This window comes from Rhodotorula graminis (assembly GCF_001329695.1).
Source record: "Rhodotorula graminis WP1 unplaced genomic scaffold RHOBAscaffold_17, whole genome shotgun sequence".
Taxonomy (NCBI): Eukaryota; Fungi; Basidiomycota; class Microbotryomycetes; order Sporidiobolales; family Sporidiobolaceae; genus Rhodotorula; species Rhodotorula graminis.
The window spans coordinates 178,421-193,438 of NW_017264944.1; the positions used below are offsets into that span (position 1 = coordinate 178,421).

Consider the following 15,018-nt stretch of genomic DNA (forward strand, 5'->3'; position numbering starts at 1 on the left):
CGAGAGAACGAGAGGGACAGAGAGCTGCTCAGAGGCTCGAGTACATCGGGTCCAAGCCCTTGCCATCGTCGTCGTCGTCGTCGTCGTCGCCGCCGGCACCGCTGCGCTGCGACGCGGCGTCGAGGCTCACTTTGACGCCCTGGACCGACTGCGCGCCGACGCTCGTGCCGCCGCCGCCGCCGCCGAGCGTGCAGTTGCCGTGCATGCGCGCCATGCCCGCCGGCGTGAGGACGCTCGTGACGGCGTACATCGAGTCGCCCTCGCGGTGCGGCGGCACCATGCCGCTCGCGGTCGGGCTCATGGTCGTGCAGTCGCGGATCGCGGGCGTGTCGCCGATGAGGAAGAAGACGCCCGGCGGCTGGAGCGCCGCGCTGCGACGAGTCGGGTACCGCCGCTTGACGAGCTCGCGCTCGCCGATCGTGTAGGTCAGGAGCTCGTACTCGCACCCGAGGAGGGCGAGCACGGCCCTCGTCCCGACGTCGTCCTTGTCGCGGTGCGGCGCGAGGAGCGACCGCGACGAGTGGATCGACGACACCGAGTGCGCCGTCGTCGTCGTGTACAGCGACGCCGTGTCCGACATGGCGTCGTGCGGGCGGTAGCCGTGCGCCTTGACAAAGATCCAGTGCGCGAGCTCGTACGTGAGCGTCGCGATGACCATCACTGCGCGCACGCGACGAGAGGGACAGGGTCAGTGACGTCGAGAGAGGGGAACGAGCGGCGGCGACGCACTCGACAAGTTGGCCACCTCCTCCTGCTCGCCCTCGCCCTTGGCCCGCTCGAGCTCCGAGTGCAGAGGAAAGGCGGCAAAGACCCTCGAGAGCATCTCGGCCGGCCTCGTCTTCCACGCCGCGTCGACGCCCTCGGCGCTCGGCACCGTCTGGAGGAGCACGACCTGCGGCGGGTCCTCGAACAGGCGGCGCAGCTGCTCGTCGGCCGAGCCGTTGTCGCGAGGACGAGGCGCGTCGATGCCGAGGAGGGCGGGGAGGAAGACGGCGCGCAGAGCTGGGGCGAGAGGGTGCTCGGGCGAGGCGAGGAGCGACAGGAAGGCGTCGGCGACGGTGTGGAAGGCGGCCTGGCGGCCTGGGAGCTTGCGACTGTGCTGCTGGCGGTCGAGAGTGAGTTCGTGAGGCCGCGGTGCGTGTGAGAGGCGGGGAAGAGTGGGCGCACCGTCAGGTCGCGAGTGACGAGAGGCGGAGCGAGCGGCATGGTCGGGCGTTGCGTTACGAGTTTGCGCAGGTCGGGGCGTCGATGTCGAGGAGGACGAGGGCCACTCAGGCAGCGGCAAAGCGGCGAGAAGGAAGGACGAGCGAAGGAAGGGAGCTCCGGCCTCATCTCGAGAGGCGCGAGCGGCGAAACAGACCGGGGCCGGCGACGCTCCATTGACGAGCCCGCGCCTCCGCCTCAGAGGAGGCGTCGAGTATCTTCTGGCCGCACAGGGGCTCCGCAGCGCCACGGACGAAGCGATGGTGCAAAGACGAGAGGTGAGAAGCGGCTGCGGAAGGACAAACGAGCGCCGGCGACGAGCGCAGCCACTCGCTGCGGCACGAAGAGACGCTCGAGAGAGAGCTCTGCACGAGTGCAGCGGACAGCCCGAACCGAGAGGAGGGAGCGACGAGAGGATCGAGCGCTCGCAACCTCCTCGAGGAGCGACGCGGAAGGGAAAAAGCTCGATTACGTCTCGCAAGACAGGGCACAGAAACTTGGACTCTACTCGTGTTGTACACAGACCCACCTGCTCGCTGCCCGACGCTCAGGGCGCCGCCCCGCCGTACTGCGTCCCGACCTCGCTGCCCTGGCGCGAGCACAGCTCTGGGTGGCCGATCTTGCGCAGCTTGCCGTCGTACTCGCCGTCGCGGTATCCCTCGACGACTGCGAGCGTGAGAGAAGGAGGCACAGGTGAGACGAGGTCGGTGGGACGAGGTGAGGGAACAGAGAGAGGGACGCACTGCGCTGCAGGAGCTCCGAGGTCGAGACGCCGTTGGTGCGCTTTGTCGGGAGGAACGCGCCTGCACGACGACGACGAGCGAGTCAGGACCGTACCGTACGGCGAGGACGAGAGAGAGAGAGGGAGAGAGGGACGCACCGATCGACTTGGCGTAGGCGTACACGTCCTCTTTGCCCGCGCTCGCGTACGGCTCCTCGTCGTGCGCAATGTAGTCGATCTGCCACTTGTCGATAAAGTCCTGGTCGACCTGCCACGGCGCGTTCTCGACCACCTCGTCGACCCACCGCACGTGGCGCACCGACTCGTACCGCTCTTGCGACGACAGGACCGGGTGCGACTTGTGCGCGCGCACGAGCGACGACGAGCACACGCCGACGAGGAGGTGCACCGAGGGGAACATGAGCTTGCACTGGCGCAGTTGGAGCATGTGGCCGTCTGCGAGGAGGGCGGGACGAGTCAGACGGGCGAGGGAGGAAGGAGGGGAGGACGAGGACGCACAATGGAGGAGGTCGTACACGCCGTCGGCGTAGATGCGCACAGGCCGGCCCTCGGGAGGCGGATTGATCTTGTACGGCCTGCGCGGGTCGCCAGCGATCGCGGTGCGGATGTGGTCCTGCACGACGAGCCCACAAAGCTCCAGTCAGCTCGTGTCGCTCGTCGAGAGCGTCAAGAGGGGGACAGGGAGAGAGAGAGCGGGGACGCACCTGGATCTCGGTCGCCGTCAGGTTGCTCAAGAAGCCGCTCGGCGCCGGCGCCCACATGACGTCGCCGTCCTTGTCGCCCTGGCCCTGCGCGCCCGGGTGCCGGCTCTCGACGGCCGTCTCGGGCGCGGGCGTCTCCTCCTCGTCGTCGTGCGCCTCGACGTCGGCGTCCTCCGTCTCGGTCTCGGTCGCAGGCGGACTCGGGCTGCTCGTCATGCCGCGCTCGTCGCCGGCGAGGTCGGACGCCGAGGAGCGGTACGACGCCTGGTGGTGCAGGACCTGCTGCTGCTGCTGCTGCTGCTGCTGCGCCGCCGCCGATGTGCCGCCCGGGTGCGGGTGCGCCTGGGCGCCGAGCGCGACGGGTGCGCGGAACGCGTGCGGGTGCGACGAGAGGCGCGCGGCCGACGCCGGGTTGCGGCTCGCAGCCGTCGCCGACGAGATGTCGCCGTCGTCTGCAGGGAGGCGAGTCAGCTCAGGTGTCTGAGAGAGAGAGAGACAGAGAGAGCGGGGACGCACGCCCTGCCGAGTCGTAGCCCTCGCCGGCCACCTGCGCCTGCTGCTGCACGCTCGCGAGCGAGCCGGGCGGCGCCGCCTTGGGGGTGCCGAGCGGGCCCTGGCCAGGCGAGCCGAGGCGCATGCCCTCGAGGGGCACGCTGAGGCCGCGCGCGCCGGCGTCGGGCGCACTCGAGCGGTCGTCGGTGTCGTCGTCTTCATCGAGGTCGAGGTCCGGGCCCGAGGGCGTCTCGTCGTTGGATTCGGCCGAAGCCTCGCGCTGCAGGGGACGAGGGGCCGTGTCAGTAGTGTGCGCGGTGGCGAGAAGGGGGCACGGTGCGCCCTGTGGCCGGGCGGGGTCGCCAAGGCGGGCGAGAGATGAGGACGACGAGGAGGGGAACGCACCGAACTCTCGCCTTCTCCCTCGGGGACGAGCCTGCGCTGGCCGTGCGAGCGGCGCCTGCTCGATGCTCCTCCTGTGCTCGCGGCTGCGCCTTGGGCGTGCGACGTCATGCTGGTGGTGAGGGTCAAGGTCGAGGGAGACCAACCTGATCGCGCTCTCGTCGTCACGCCGGCTGAGACAACCTCGTTCGAGAGGCTTGCGACGGCGCTCGTTGCGCATGCGAGACGGGTTGCAGAGAAACGACGAGATGCTACAGACAGAAGATGCGCGACGCGGCGACAAACTTGTACAACAGGCACAAAAGCGGCTCCCCCTCCTCCTCCTCGACTCGCCGACGCTCGACCCCCGCAAGCTCACCGCTGCGGCACATAGTCCTTGGACAGGTCGATCCCTTGGTCCTTGAGGTGCGTGTTGGTGATCTTGAACTTGCGGTTCGAGCTGCCGGGGCCCTTGCGCCCCTTGCCCGCCTTCTTCTTGGTCGTCGGCGGTGGAGGCGCGCCCGACGAGGCGACGAGACCGGCTGCGGCGACGCGAGGAGGCGCAAGAGGGAGAGAGAAGGGAGGCGATCGAGCGTCAGGAACGCGTAGAGTCGAGGGAGAGAGAGAGAGGACGACGCGGACGGACCCTGCTGCAGCTCGAGGGCGAGGTCGTCGCCGACGGGCGTCTTGAGCGAGCGCCACAGGTCCTTGAACTCTGCGAGTACGCCGACACGTCGTCAGTCCCCTGTCCTGCACGGCATCGAGAGCGGACGAGGGACGAAGGACGGACCCTGGTCGAGCGGGTCGCGCTCGCGGCCAATGTCGTCGAGGAAGACCATCTTCATCTGGCCATCCTTCTCGGCCATCTCGGTCTTGCCCGTGCGAGTGACGAGAACGCGACCCTCGCGCTCGAGGTCCTCGATGGCCTGCTGGGCGCCGGTCCACGACTCGCGCAGCTTCTTGACGGGGAGGCCACCTTGAGGCGAGTGGCGGCGCAGGAGCGACAGGAGGTCGGCCTTGGACGAGAGGATGTAGTCGGGCTGTCGTCATCGTTGTGCAAGGTGAGAGCCTGTACAGTGTGCGGGCGAGACAGAGAGTAGGAGCGCACTCTGTACGAGAAGAGCCCGGTGCGCTCGTCGTGGCGGACGCGGTCGTGGTTTGCGAGGGCGTGCACGAGGTCGTGGTTGGTGAGGAGGGCCTGTACGTTGGACTCGAAGGCGAGGTCCTCGAGGCGGATCGGGCGGTTGACCTGCTTGAGGAACGAGACGGCGAGGGCGAGTTGGGTGGCCCAGTGCCGGCCTGTGCCGCTCAGGGCGGGACCGATGACGGGCTGGGCCATGAGCGGTGGAGTTTGCGAAGCAGCAGAGCGAGTCGAGCTTGGTGGGAAGAGCGAGAGGGAGAGCGAGCAGCGAGGAGGAGGCCGGAGGAGGAGGAGGAGGAGGGGAAGCTCTCGGCTCTCCTCTCTCTCACCCGAGCAGTCGCCCAGATCCACACCGCGGCACCCACCCACACACGCACGAGCACCCCCTCTCACCATGACGACCATCCCGTCGCGCCTCGCCCGCCTCACCAAGTCGTCCTCGTCCTGGGACCAGGCCCGCTCCTCGTCCCGCTCCCTGTACCGCCAGTGGATGCGCGCCGCACCCGAGATCGTCTCGCTGTACGCCCTCAACATCCCCGCCTACGCCATCCGCGCCAAAGTCCGCGAGCAGTTTGAGCGCAACCAGCACGTGAGCGACATCAAGGCCGTCGACGTCTTGCTCCTCAAGGGCCACCAGGACCTCCAGGAAACCCTCAACTGCTGGAAGATGGACTCGCACGTCCTGCGCTGGTTCGCCGCCGAGGAGGTGCGCCCCCCTTCCTCCTCGTCGTCTCCGCCGCGGACCCGGACTGACCCGGGCCTCCCTCCCTCCCTGCAGCTTCCCCGTGCGTCCCTCTTCGTCCCTCGCACTGTCACACGGCCCACCACTGACCTGCCCACCAACCCGCAGCACGGCCCGACAACTTCCTCGACGCCTTCTACAACTCGCGCGACGACTCGAAGGAGGTCCAGCCCACTGCCTGAGTGCGACGGGGCGAGGTCAGGGTGCGACCGACATGGACGTGGCCGTAGACAGAGGCGGGCAGTTGTACTCGACGGCGGTTTTCTGTGTCCCTCTCTCTCTCTCTCGGCGAGGCTCTCTTCGTCTCGCTTCGTCTGGCTCCTCGGGTTCGACGCGACCGTTCCCTCGCGCACACGCTCGCTCTCGACTCTCGCACGACAGTCGCAGAGAGAGAGAAAAGAGTCCTTTGTGCAGAGGGGGCGGGAGGGAAGGTAAAGTACTGCTCGTCCGACTTGGTCTGCTCGCTGCCCTCGTCCACCCGTCGCTGCCCTCCTGCCCGCTTCATGCTCCTCCTCCATGTGTCGCACGAGCGCAACGCGCCACCTCTCGAGCCGCGTCCTCACGCCACGCACGCTCCTCGCTCGCCCGACCCGCGCTCACTCCCTCTTCTTGTCGACGACCTGGGGCTTGACCTTTGGCTTCTCGGCCTCGCCAATGAGCTTGTCCGGCTGGGCGAGCTTCTCGGCCTCGGGCCCACCGGTGCCCGTCTGCGCCTGGAGGACGGCGAGCTCCTCCTGGGCGCGGATCAGGTCGAGCACGAGCGAGTAGGTGCGCGACAGGATGAGCGACAGGACGAGGCACGAGCCGTGCAGGTAAAAGTTGCGCTCTGTTGCGGGCGGGCGGGCGGGCGGCGACGAGTCAGGGTCCCGTCCAGACGAGACGAGGAGGAGAGGAGGAGAGGGGGACGCACCGCTGAGGAACTTGCGCGAGCGGTAGTCGGCCTGGGCGCGCATGTCGGGCGTGGCGGCGACGCCGGCAGGGCTCGTCGCAAGGCTGCTGTCGAGGATATGCGTGCGAGCCAAACAGTCAGCGAACCGCTGCGGGGGACGAGGGCTCGAGGAGAGATAGAGAGGAAACGGTCGCCGCACGCCTCGCGCTCGCGGTGGATCTTGAGCATCTGGTTGACGGCGTCGGCAAAGAGGATCGCGATGAAGATAAAGGTGATCTTGAGGCCGTACTGGAGCTGTTGCGCGCGACAACGAGAAGGGTCAGGGCCTGGTCGTGTGCGCGAGGTGGGGAGAGGGAAGCGACGGACCCTGGCGATGATGTCTGCGAGTAGGTGGGCGGGTCAGGCTCGGTCCTGGTGCTGGATAAGAGTGCGAGAGGGGACGTACGCGACTCGGCAATCGCCTTGAACATGGCGCGCCTCCAGGCGAACGGAAGCGGGAACTGCGTCACGGCCGACTAGGTCAGCGTGGCTCCACGGGGGAAGGCTCGCCGAACCGGAGAGCAGAGCTGTACAACAGCTCTACTGCTGCGGAGCGCGTCTGTCACAGGGAGCCAGCTCGACAGAGGAGAGGGGGCCGGCGACGCACAATGACCACGAGGAACGTCATGAGTTCCAGCGTGAGGATGGCGAAGCTGATGAGGTTGTAGAACTGCGCGCATGGGGCAAGGTCAGGTCTGCGCACATCTGGGCAGTACCGCGAGAGGAGGAGGGAGAGCTCACGGCCATGACGATGACGAGGGTCGAGGCGAGGGTCGGGTCGGGAGGGCGAAGAGAACCTGCGGGACGCTGCCGGGTCAGTGGACGCGCGCTTTGAGGGCTCTGGCAGTGGACGCACTGTGACTCGGCAAAGGCGAGTGAGGTGGTGAGGAGGGAGGAGAGGGGAGAGGCCGAGGAGGAGGTGGAGACGCAGCTGCGCAATTTGGTCGCGGCGTGTCCTCGTCCAAAGGCTTTCCCGACAGCGTGGCAAAGCTTACGAGACTGTGACACTCTCTCGCAAACCTGCGCACGAAGCGCCTTGCGAAGAAGACGGCGCTGCGTGCATGCGCATCTCGCTCTCGCTTTTCGGAGAGAGTGCCTCGCGCGACGAGCAACTCGAGGACTGACAGTTCATGAGCCCACTAGGCTACAGCGAGCCTCAACGCCCTGATGTCCGGCAGCGCCATCTCGTCGAACGGGCCCTTCTTGGCGCCTGCTCGCGGCCCTGCTGCTCCCGCCCCGACCGCCGCCTCGTTCCCGGCACTCGTGAGCGCACCGAGCACGAGTCGCGCGAACGAGGCGTAGCTCGCGCGCGACGACTCGTCGTGGATGGCCTGCAGGTGTACGAGAGCGGGTCAGGCTCGAGAGGACGAGGAAAGAAGGAGAGGAAGCGTCGAGCGCACAGTCAAGTTGTCCTTGATGGCGGCGAGCATGCTCCGCAGCAGGTTCATGACGGTCCCACGAGGCAGAGGTGGACGTGCGGCGGGACGGTGCAGGAGCTGGGTGGTCGAGAGCGGGCCCGAGCCCGGGTGGCCGGCGGTCGAGGCGAGGACGAGGCGAGCGGCGTTGCGGAAGGAGACTGCTCAGACGTGCGAGGGTGCGAGGTCAGTCCCAGGACAAGGACAAGGAGAGAGAGAGGAAGAGGAATCTGGGACGCACCGGCGAGGACGTCGAGGCGCTTGTCGAGAAGGTCGAGCTGCTCGACCCGGACTCGACCCGTCTCGGTCGAGCGGGCGAACGGCAGGCCGTCGAGCAGAGGCGAGACGGTGCCGAGGTGCTCGTGTTGGTCGGCGTTGAGCAGCTGCTCAAGGAGGACATGCTGCGACGTGAGGCGCCGCGCGACGATCGACTCGAAGAAGATCTCGACGACGTCGTCGGCAAAGGCCTGTACGCGAGGAACGACGGTCAGTGACGCGCATTGGGGCTGAACGAGACGTGTGGGACGCACAACATAGGCGGCCGGGTCATGCTTGAGGATCTGGATGATGAGGAAGAGGCCGATGTCGCGTCGACCGACCGGGTCGCTCAGCCGCTTCCAGCTCTGGTCGCCGTACTGCAGGTAAGGGCGCCAGTCCTGCGCGACCAACAGTGGCTCATCGTCAGGCACGAATCGAGGAGAGGAGCGCCGGGAAGAGGCAGGGAGAGAGGACGGACCGCGACCCGGTTCTCGACAGCGACGGCGAGGCACCTTGTCCAGCACTCGACGACCGTCTGGGCGTAGCTGACGCGGTCGACGATCGTAGGGCCGCTCGCCTGCTGGTCGACAAAGATGTTGGAGACGAGGCGGAAGAAGGCGGGCGCGATTGTCGTGCGGAGGAGCTGCGGCGGAGGAACGACAACTGCGGGTCAGGTCTCGCTCGGCTGTAGGGCGACGCCGGTGAGGGACAGGGGGCGCACCTCGGCAAAAGCTTTGTCCTTGGCCTTGACCTCGTCCTCGTGCTGCTGCTGCTCGTCGGCGACGCCTGCGCCGCCGTCGATGCCGAGCATGGCGTTGAGCGCCGGGTCGTCAAAGTCGAGGTCGTCGAGCATGCCAAAGTCGTCCTGGCTGTCGCCGTGACCTGCTGCGACGGCTTGAGGAGCCGAGGGGCGAGGGAGGGCGGCGCGCCGAACGTCGAGGAAGCATTCGATCGTGCGGATAGCCTCGCGCCCGATCATGGGGTCGAGCGCGAGCGGCGAGTCGAGGAGCTGCGACGTCCAAGCTGCGCTCAATGAGAAGGTCAGGACTCGCTCACGACGACAGTGAAAGCGCGAGGGAGAGGAGGAGGACTGAGCGGGCGAGGACGCACCAGGATGCAGCAGCGCCAGGTCCGGGAAGTCGACCGCGGTCTGGTCCTCGCCCGAGCGCTGACGCCAGCGCGTGACGACCTGCACCGAGCGCAGGACCATCGTGATCATGAGCGCGCGTGTCCACAGCGGGTCGCCGCTCGTGCCCTCGCGCGCCCTCGTCCCGCCGCCGCCTGGTCCCCCGCCGCCGCGCCGCTGCAGCCGCTCGTCCTTGCGACGCTCGCGCTCGACAGCACCGTACTCGCTCTTGAGCGTGCCCGTGATGGCGGCGAGCCACTCGACGACGGGTCCGAGCGCGAGCTGGTGCCGCCTCGCGACGAGGGCAAAGTACAGGACGGCGCGGATGCACGTCTTGCGCGCCTCGTCGTCGACGTTGCCGAACGCGATAAGGCGAGCGGCTTGCTCGATCCGCTGCGGGGCGGCCGAGGGCAGGAGCGCGGCGAACGCGAGGTGGAGCGAGTAGTGGTTGACGAGGACCGACGGGCCGCGCGACGTGAGCTCGACCGACTGCTTGGACCACGCCGACGAGACCATGGGCGACAGACGAAGGAACAGGCGCGTGAGCTTGGCGCCTTGGCGGCGCCTCTCGGCGTCGGTCGACGACGGGAGGACGGCGGCGGCGGCCATGACGAGCTTGAGGAAGATGACGAACGCCGTGTCGCGCTTCGGGTCGAGCTCGACCTTCTTGTCGAACAGGGCGAGGTCCTGGAGGAAGGACGGGAAGTCGCCGGCCGTCTCGGTCGTCAGGTCGGCGAGGCGGCGAGCGTTGAGAAGGTCGAACAGCCGGGGCAGGAGGTCGTCCCGGATGTCGACCGACCAGGCCCACCGCTCGACAAAGACGAGGCACCGCGCGAACAGGGTCCACAGGTACCGGTCGCGACGGGCGACGGCCGTGCTCGACAGGGTGTGGTCGGGCTGGGCGAGCGCGGCAGGCTGGATCGCCTCGAGCGTCGCGAGCAGCACTGGCCAGTGCGCGGCGAGTCGAGGCTTGGACGTCGAGATGCCCGACGGCGAGAACTGCGAGACGGCGCACAGCGCCATGGCCGTGTACGACAGGACCTCGCCGCCGGCCGGACCGCGCTCGGCTCGCGTCCCGGCGAGCGTCGTCCTCGTCTCGTCGACGACGGTCGTCCACAGGTCGCTCTCGCTCAGGCCGACGTCGCCGTCGTCGCTGATAGCGAGGCTGACGAGCCCGAGCCATGCCTCGACCGTGACGTCGGCGACGAGCGCGTCGGGCGTTCGGGCCGCCTTGAGCGTGCGCGTCGTGCGGTCCACGCCGTACTGGAGGAGGCGCCGCACGAGGACGGCGACGAGACGCTGTAGGCGCGCCGAGTCGACCGCCGAGTCGCCGCACGCCTTGCGCAGCCGAGCGGCGAGGTCGACGACGTGCCACGACAGGACGATGCGGCGCAGGCGGAACGGTCTCGCCGCGGGGGCGTCGGGGATGACGACCGTGTCGAGGCGCGTCTCGAGGCGCTCGAGGTGGGCGAGAACGGCCGTGCCGAGCCGGGCGAGCGCTTCGGCGCCGACCTGGACGGCCTGCGTCGACGTCCATTGCCCGAGGAACCGCAGCGCCGACCCGATCTCGACGAGCGGGCTCGGCGCGTCGTCTGCGGCGGCGAGCGAGGCGACGAGGGCGTCGTGCGCGCCGTCGCACACGATCGGAACGAGCGGGTCGAGCTCGCCGGCCGTCATGCTCGACAGGAGGCGACACCCAAAGACATCGGCGGCGAACGGGCCTTGCGGAAGGGCCGACGAGTCGACGAGCGAGAACAGGTACCCGTTGCGGACGAACGAGTCGGGCCCGACGAAGCGCACGCCGGCGGGGAGGCCATGCAGGTCAAAGTCGTGCGAGAACCGGCCGAACGACGCCCACGCCTCGCCGTCTGGCTCGCCGGCGCCGGCGACGAGGGCTCGAGGAACGACAGGGATGCCGTGGTCGGCGGGAATGGCGCCGACAGGTCGAGGTGCGGCGGGACGATGGGGCGAGCGGACGACGACGACGTCGGCGTCGCTCGGGTCGTCGCGGGTCGAGCCGTCGCGCAGCCCGACGAAGGCGAAGACGGCCTCGTCCGTGTCGAGCGCGACCTGCTTCGGCCGCCGCTGCCAGGCCGGCGCAGCGGGCCCGTCGAGCGGACGGTACCCGGCGACGTAGTTGCCGCTGTCGCGCAGGACGCCTCGCTGCTGCTTGTCGACGCGACCGGTGCCGGTGACGGCGGGCCGGGAGCGCGCCGGGGCGTCCTTGCCCACGCCGTGACCGGAACGCCCTGCTCCACCGGCGCCGCCCTTCTTTTTCGACGGCTGGCGCTGCGCCGGCCGACGCGGCGGTCGCCGGGCGCGCCGCAGGAAGCGGTCGACGATGTCCTCGTCGGCGGCGCCGCCGGCGCGACCCTTGCGCGAGCGCGGCGCGAACGAATCGAGCCACGAGGCGACGGCGTCGGCCTCGTCGTCGTGCGCGTCGTCGTCGTCGTCGTCGCTGCGCTCGGGTGCCGAGCCGCTCTCGTCGGTGAAGACGTCGGCACCGAGCAGCGACGGACGACCGTCGGCGGCGGCGTCGTCGTCGTCGTCCCGCCGCCTCACCTTGACCCTCGCCCTCGCACGCCTCTTGCGCTCCCGCTCCCGCTCGAGTGCCTCCTCGTCGCCCGAGTTCAGCTCGTCCGACTCGTCGCCGCCGTCGAGCTCGGCGTCCGAGTCCGAGCCGAGCGCGCCGCCGGCCCTGCGCGCGCGCCGCTCGCGCTTCATGAGCTCGAGGTCGGCGACGGCCCTCTTGAGGAAGACGGCGGGCATCATGGCGCCGAGGGCACGACGGCGCTTGCCGCGGACCTCGAGGCGCGGTGCGGGACGCGCCGACGCCGAGACGTCGGACGAGGGGTCGTCGCCGTCGCCGGCGCGGTCGAGCGCTGGCGCCGAGGACGAGCGCGAGCCGGCCAACGAGTCGTCCGACTCGCCGCTGTACCGCCTGCGCCGGCCGCCTCGCTCGGTCGCGCTCCCGCTCGCGTCGTCGCTCCCGCTCTCGAGCGCACGCAGCTCGCCCTCCCAGTCCTCCTCCCGCCCGCCGAGGCCGGCCCGCCCAGCTCGCCCGTGCAGCGACCCTGCAGGCATCGCCATGCCGTCGGGCCGCCTCCTGACGGCAAGGCCGTCCCGCATCGGCTCGCTGCCGGCGCGCTCGCGCCGCGTCTTGCCCGCGCCCGAGCCGTGCCGCCGCCCCGAGCCGTGTCCCGGGCCGCGCGACGTCCCTCCCGAGCGCTTGCGCGACGTACGCGCTGGGGAGGAAGACGGGGGAGCCGACTCGGCGCGGCCGCTCGTCGTGCGAGGCCGGCGGGCGGCGTCGGCGCCGGCGCGCGCTCTGCGACCCGACTCGGGCGCGGTCGTGCGCTTGCGCTTGCGCGTGCGCCGGGTCGGGCGTGTCGTACCGAGCTCGTGCGGCGCCGGGAGCGAGTCGGACTCGGTGCCTGAGGCGGCGCTCGAGTTGGACTCGGAGGGCGAGCCCAAGTCGGCGGCGTGGTCGCGGTCGCGGTCGTCGGCGAACGGGCGAGTCGAGCGAGGGCCCTTTTTCGACGCGCCGAGGCTGCCGCTGCGGCGGCGGCGAGAGGTCGGGCCGGCGTTCGAATGGTAGCGCGAGTCGTCGAGGCGGGATGGGCCGTGGCGGTGCGGCGAGTGCTCTGGAGGACGGCTCGCGTCAGGGCGTGGAAGACAGGGAGGCGAAGAAGAAGGAGAGAGGAGGAGAACAGGAGACGTACTGCGCTTGCGAGCTCGAGAGGTCCCGTCGTCGCCCATGGCCGCGTCGACCGCGCGCCGCATGCGGTCCCTGCGGCGCGCCTCGCGCTCGAGGAGGTCGTCGCCGTCGAGTTCGAGGTCCTCGTCCTCGTCCTCGGTCTCGCCCGATGCCGCCGTCGACACCCACGCGCCGTCGCGCTCGTACCGCCCGCCCGTCGTCGCGGTCTGGCGCCGGGCGGCGCTCCCGCCCGCCCTCGGCGTGCTGCCGCCCTCGCCGCTGCCCTCGCCCTCCTCCTCCTCGTCGACGAGCCACCCACCGAGCCTCTGCCGCCTCGCCTTGTCGGCCCGCTCGGCCGCCTCCTTGCGGCGCCGCACCTCGTCCTCGCCGTCCTCGTCGTGGCCGCGCGGCAGGCCCCGCACGACGGCGCCCTCCCACCCGTTGCGCAGCAGCGCGACGGCGTAGCGCTGGTGCTCGGTGCTGTACGGCGCGAGCTGCGCTGCCGTGCGCTGCCGGAAGGAGCGGCCGGCGGGGACGGGAGGGTCGGGGTCGGGAGGGATGATGGGCGGCGGGGAGGTTGCGCGCGTCGAGGAAAGCGCTTCTTGCGCTCCGATTTCGACGAGAGAGGACGACGCGGGAGCGCGAGCGCGCGGGGTGGGCGAGCGAGAGCGCGAGGGGGATGAGGTGCGGCTGGTCGAGGCGAGAGGTTGATGCGCCCTGCCGAGTACAGGCTGCGACGGTGACGAGCTGAGGGGCGACACGAGGCAAACAGGGGGGAGGGCTGCAGGCTTGCGCAGTGCTGGGAGGGAGAGCTGGCTTGAGTCGGCGTCGGAAGTGTCGGCGGCGAGTGGGGAGGAGGGGGTGGGTCGGCGGCGAGGCGCGGCAAAAGAAGGCGAAGGCTGCCGTGCGCCGTGCATCGAGCTCGAGGACGCTCTTGCTCGAGAAGGCGAAGGTGCAGGCTGGGCAGGGAGAGCGTCAGTCAGGGGTCGCGGAAGGAGGAGGAGGGGAGGGGGCGCACCTCATCGTCGCTGTCGAGCTGCATGGCGGCGCCCCCCTGTGCCGTGCCGAGTGGAGACGGTGTCGCCCAGTAGCGCTCGCCAAGCAGCGCGGCCCGCGTCTCCTCGAGGTCGCCCGGGTCGCTCGGAGGGACGGCGGCAGCTGGCGACGCGACGAGCTGCGGCCACCGCTGTGCGAGCGCGCCGTCCATGTGGCAGACGAGTGTCGAGGCGCCTTGCGAGCTGCGCCTGTCGGCTAGGCGAGGTGGAGACGAGGAGGAACGAGACGCGACGACGACGCGGCGAGCGACCGGGACGACGACACCGCGGCCGCCTCGCTTTGCTGGACTGACAGGCGGGCAAGCTGGGTGACAGTGTCAACGACGGACTGTATCGTCCAGAACCAGCTTCAGTCGACGAGGGCGTCTCGCACCGTTTCTCATCTCCCCGCACGTCTTGCTCGTCCTCCCCCTTGTCCACCACAGCACCGACGAGCACAGCAGCACCGTCGCCATGCTCGCACGGCTCATTATCGTCCTCGCAAGCGCAGCCCTGCTCCACTCGGCCTACTCGGCCTGGCTGGGTCCGTCTCCTCTCTCTCCTCCTCGCTCCTGCGGCAGCACGCTCACTCGGCTCGACCACGCAGCACGCACGTCGGCCAAGGCACTCGGTATTCACCTTGAGCCGACCCTCCTGGGCTCGCACCTCCCCCTTGCCGTGAGTCCAGCTCCCGCCTCCCCCTCCTCCTCCTCGGACTCGGCTGACCTTCCCTTGCGCTTTCAGGTCACTCTCGAGGCCTTTGCGTCCTTCCTCCTCCTCACAGTCGGTATCCTCTTGTCGGCGCCGCCACCCAAAGGTGTCTCGTTCGCGAGCGAGATGGCCTCGAGGTGCGCCTCTCCTCTCTCCCTCTGCACTTCCTGCGCTGGCCTGCCGCCGGATGAGACAGGGTTCTTGGCTGACACGGACGCACAGGAGTATCGACTCGACGGACTCGGGCGTCGCATTCGCCAACCTGCGACACCGCGGCCGCATCCTCTTCGGCCCGTCGCCCGCAGCAGGCTCGAGTGCGGTTGCAGGAGCAGGCTCGAAGCGGTAGAGCGAGTCCGAGGGCGCAATGTACTTCGTGCGGGGCTCTCTTTGCGGGCGAGACGAGAGAGCGAGAAGAGAGAGAGAAAAGCTCGCCTTCGCGAGGTGGCT

At 69.7% G+C, this 15,018-nt stretch overlaps 6 protein-coding genes across 6 annotated transcripts; 2 read left to right on the forward strand and 4 right to left on the reverse strand.

The window, feature by feature from the left end:
- Window positions 1–28: 28 nt before the first annotated feature.
- Window positions 29–1,206, reverse strand: RHOBADRAFT_47212 (uncharacterized protein; the record flags this gene model as incomplete). Its single annotated transcript, XM_018414947.1, has 3 exons — window positions 29–660; window positions 730–1,099; window positions 1,168–1,206. The coding sequence occupies 3 exons, from the start codon at window positions 1,204–1,206 to the stop codon at window positions 29–31; spliced, it is 1,041 nt and encodes a 346-aa protein (XP_018268078.1).
- A 544-nt stretch (window positions 1,207–1,750) lies between these two features.
- RHOBADRAFT_18558 (uncharacterized protein) lies at window positions 1,751–2,489 on the reverse strand (the record flags this gene model as incomplete). Its single annotated transcript, XM_018412436.1, has 4 exons — window positions 1,751–1,869; window positions 1,947–2,006; window positions 2,084–2,380; window positions 2,444–2,489. Coding segments are annotated over 4 exons (522 nt in total), but the record flags the coding sequence as incomplete, so codon positions are not given.
- Window positions 2,490–3,894: 1,405 nt separating this feature from the next.
- Window positions 3,895–4,858, reverse strand: RHOBADRAFT_47214 (uncharacterized protein; the record flags this gene model as incomplete). The annotated part of the gene is made up of 4 exons (XM_018414948.1): window positions 3,895–4,061; window positions 4,166–4,234; window positions 4,310–4,559; window positions 4,628–4,858. The coding sequence occupies 4 exons, from the start codon at window positions 4,856–4,858 to the stop codon at window positions 3,895–3,897; spliced, it is 717 nt and encodes a 238-aa protein (XP_018268080.1).
- A 140-nt stretch (window positions 4,859–4,998) lies between these two features.
- On the forward strand, window positions 4,999–5,678 carry RHOBADRAFT_65680 (uncharacterized protein). The gene is made up of 3 exons (XM_018418758.1): window positions 4,999–5,366; window positions 5,439–5,445; window positions 5,511–5,678. Exons 1-3 carry the CDS (start codon window positions 5,055–5,057, stop codon window positions 5,582–5,584), a joined length of 393 nt encoding a protein of 130 aa, XP_018268081.1. The 5' UTR covers window positions 4,999–5,054; the 3' UTR covers window positions 5,585–5,678.
- A 401-nt stretch (window positions 5,679–6,079) lies between these two features.
- On the reverse strand, window positions 6,080–6,997 carry RHOBADRAFT_9373 (uncharacterized protein; the record flags this gene model as incomplete). The annotated part of the gene is made up of 6 exons (XM_018419243.1): window positions 6,080–6,228; window positions 6,313–6,383; window positions 6,491–6,585; window positions 6,658–6,671; window positions 6,737–6,791; window positions 6,938–6,997. Coding segments are annotated over 6 exons (444 nt in total), but the record flags the coding sequence as incomplete, so codon positions are not given.
- Window positions 6,998–14,124: 7,127 nt separating this feature from the next.
- On the forward strand, window positions 14,125–14,957 carry RHOBADRAFT_66983 (uncharacterized protein). The gene is made up of 4 exons (XM_018419136.1): window positions 14,125–14,404; window positions 14,468–14,538; window positions 14,605–14,708; window positions 14,794–14,957. Exons 1-4 carry the CDS (start codon window positions 14,335–14,337, stop codon window positions 14,915–14,917), a joined length of 369 nt encoding a protein of 122 aa, XP_018268083.1. The 5' UTR covers window positions 14,125–14,334; the 3' UTR covers window positions 14,918–14,957.
- The last annotated feature ends 61 nt before the right edge of the window (window positions 14,958–15,018 follow it).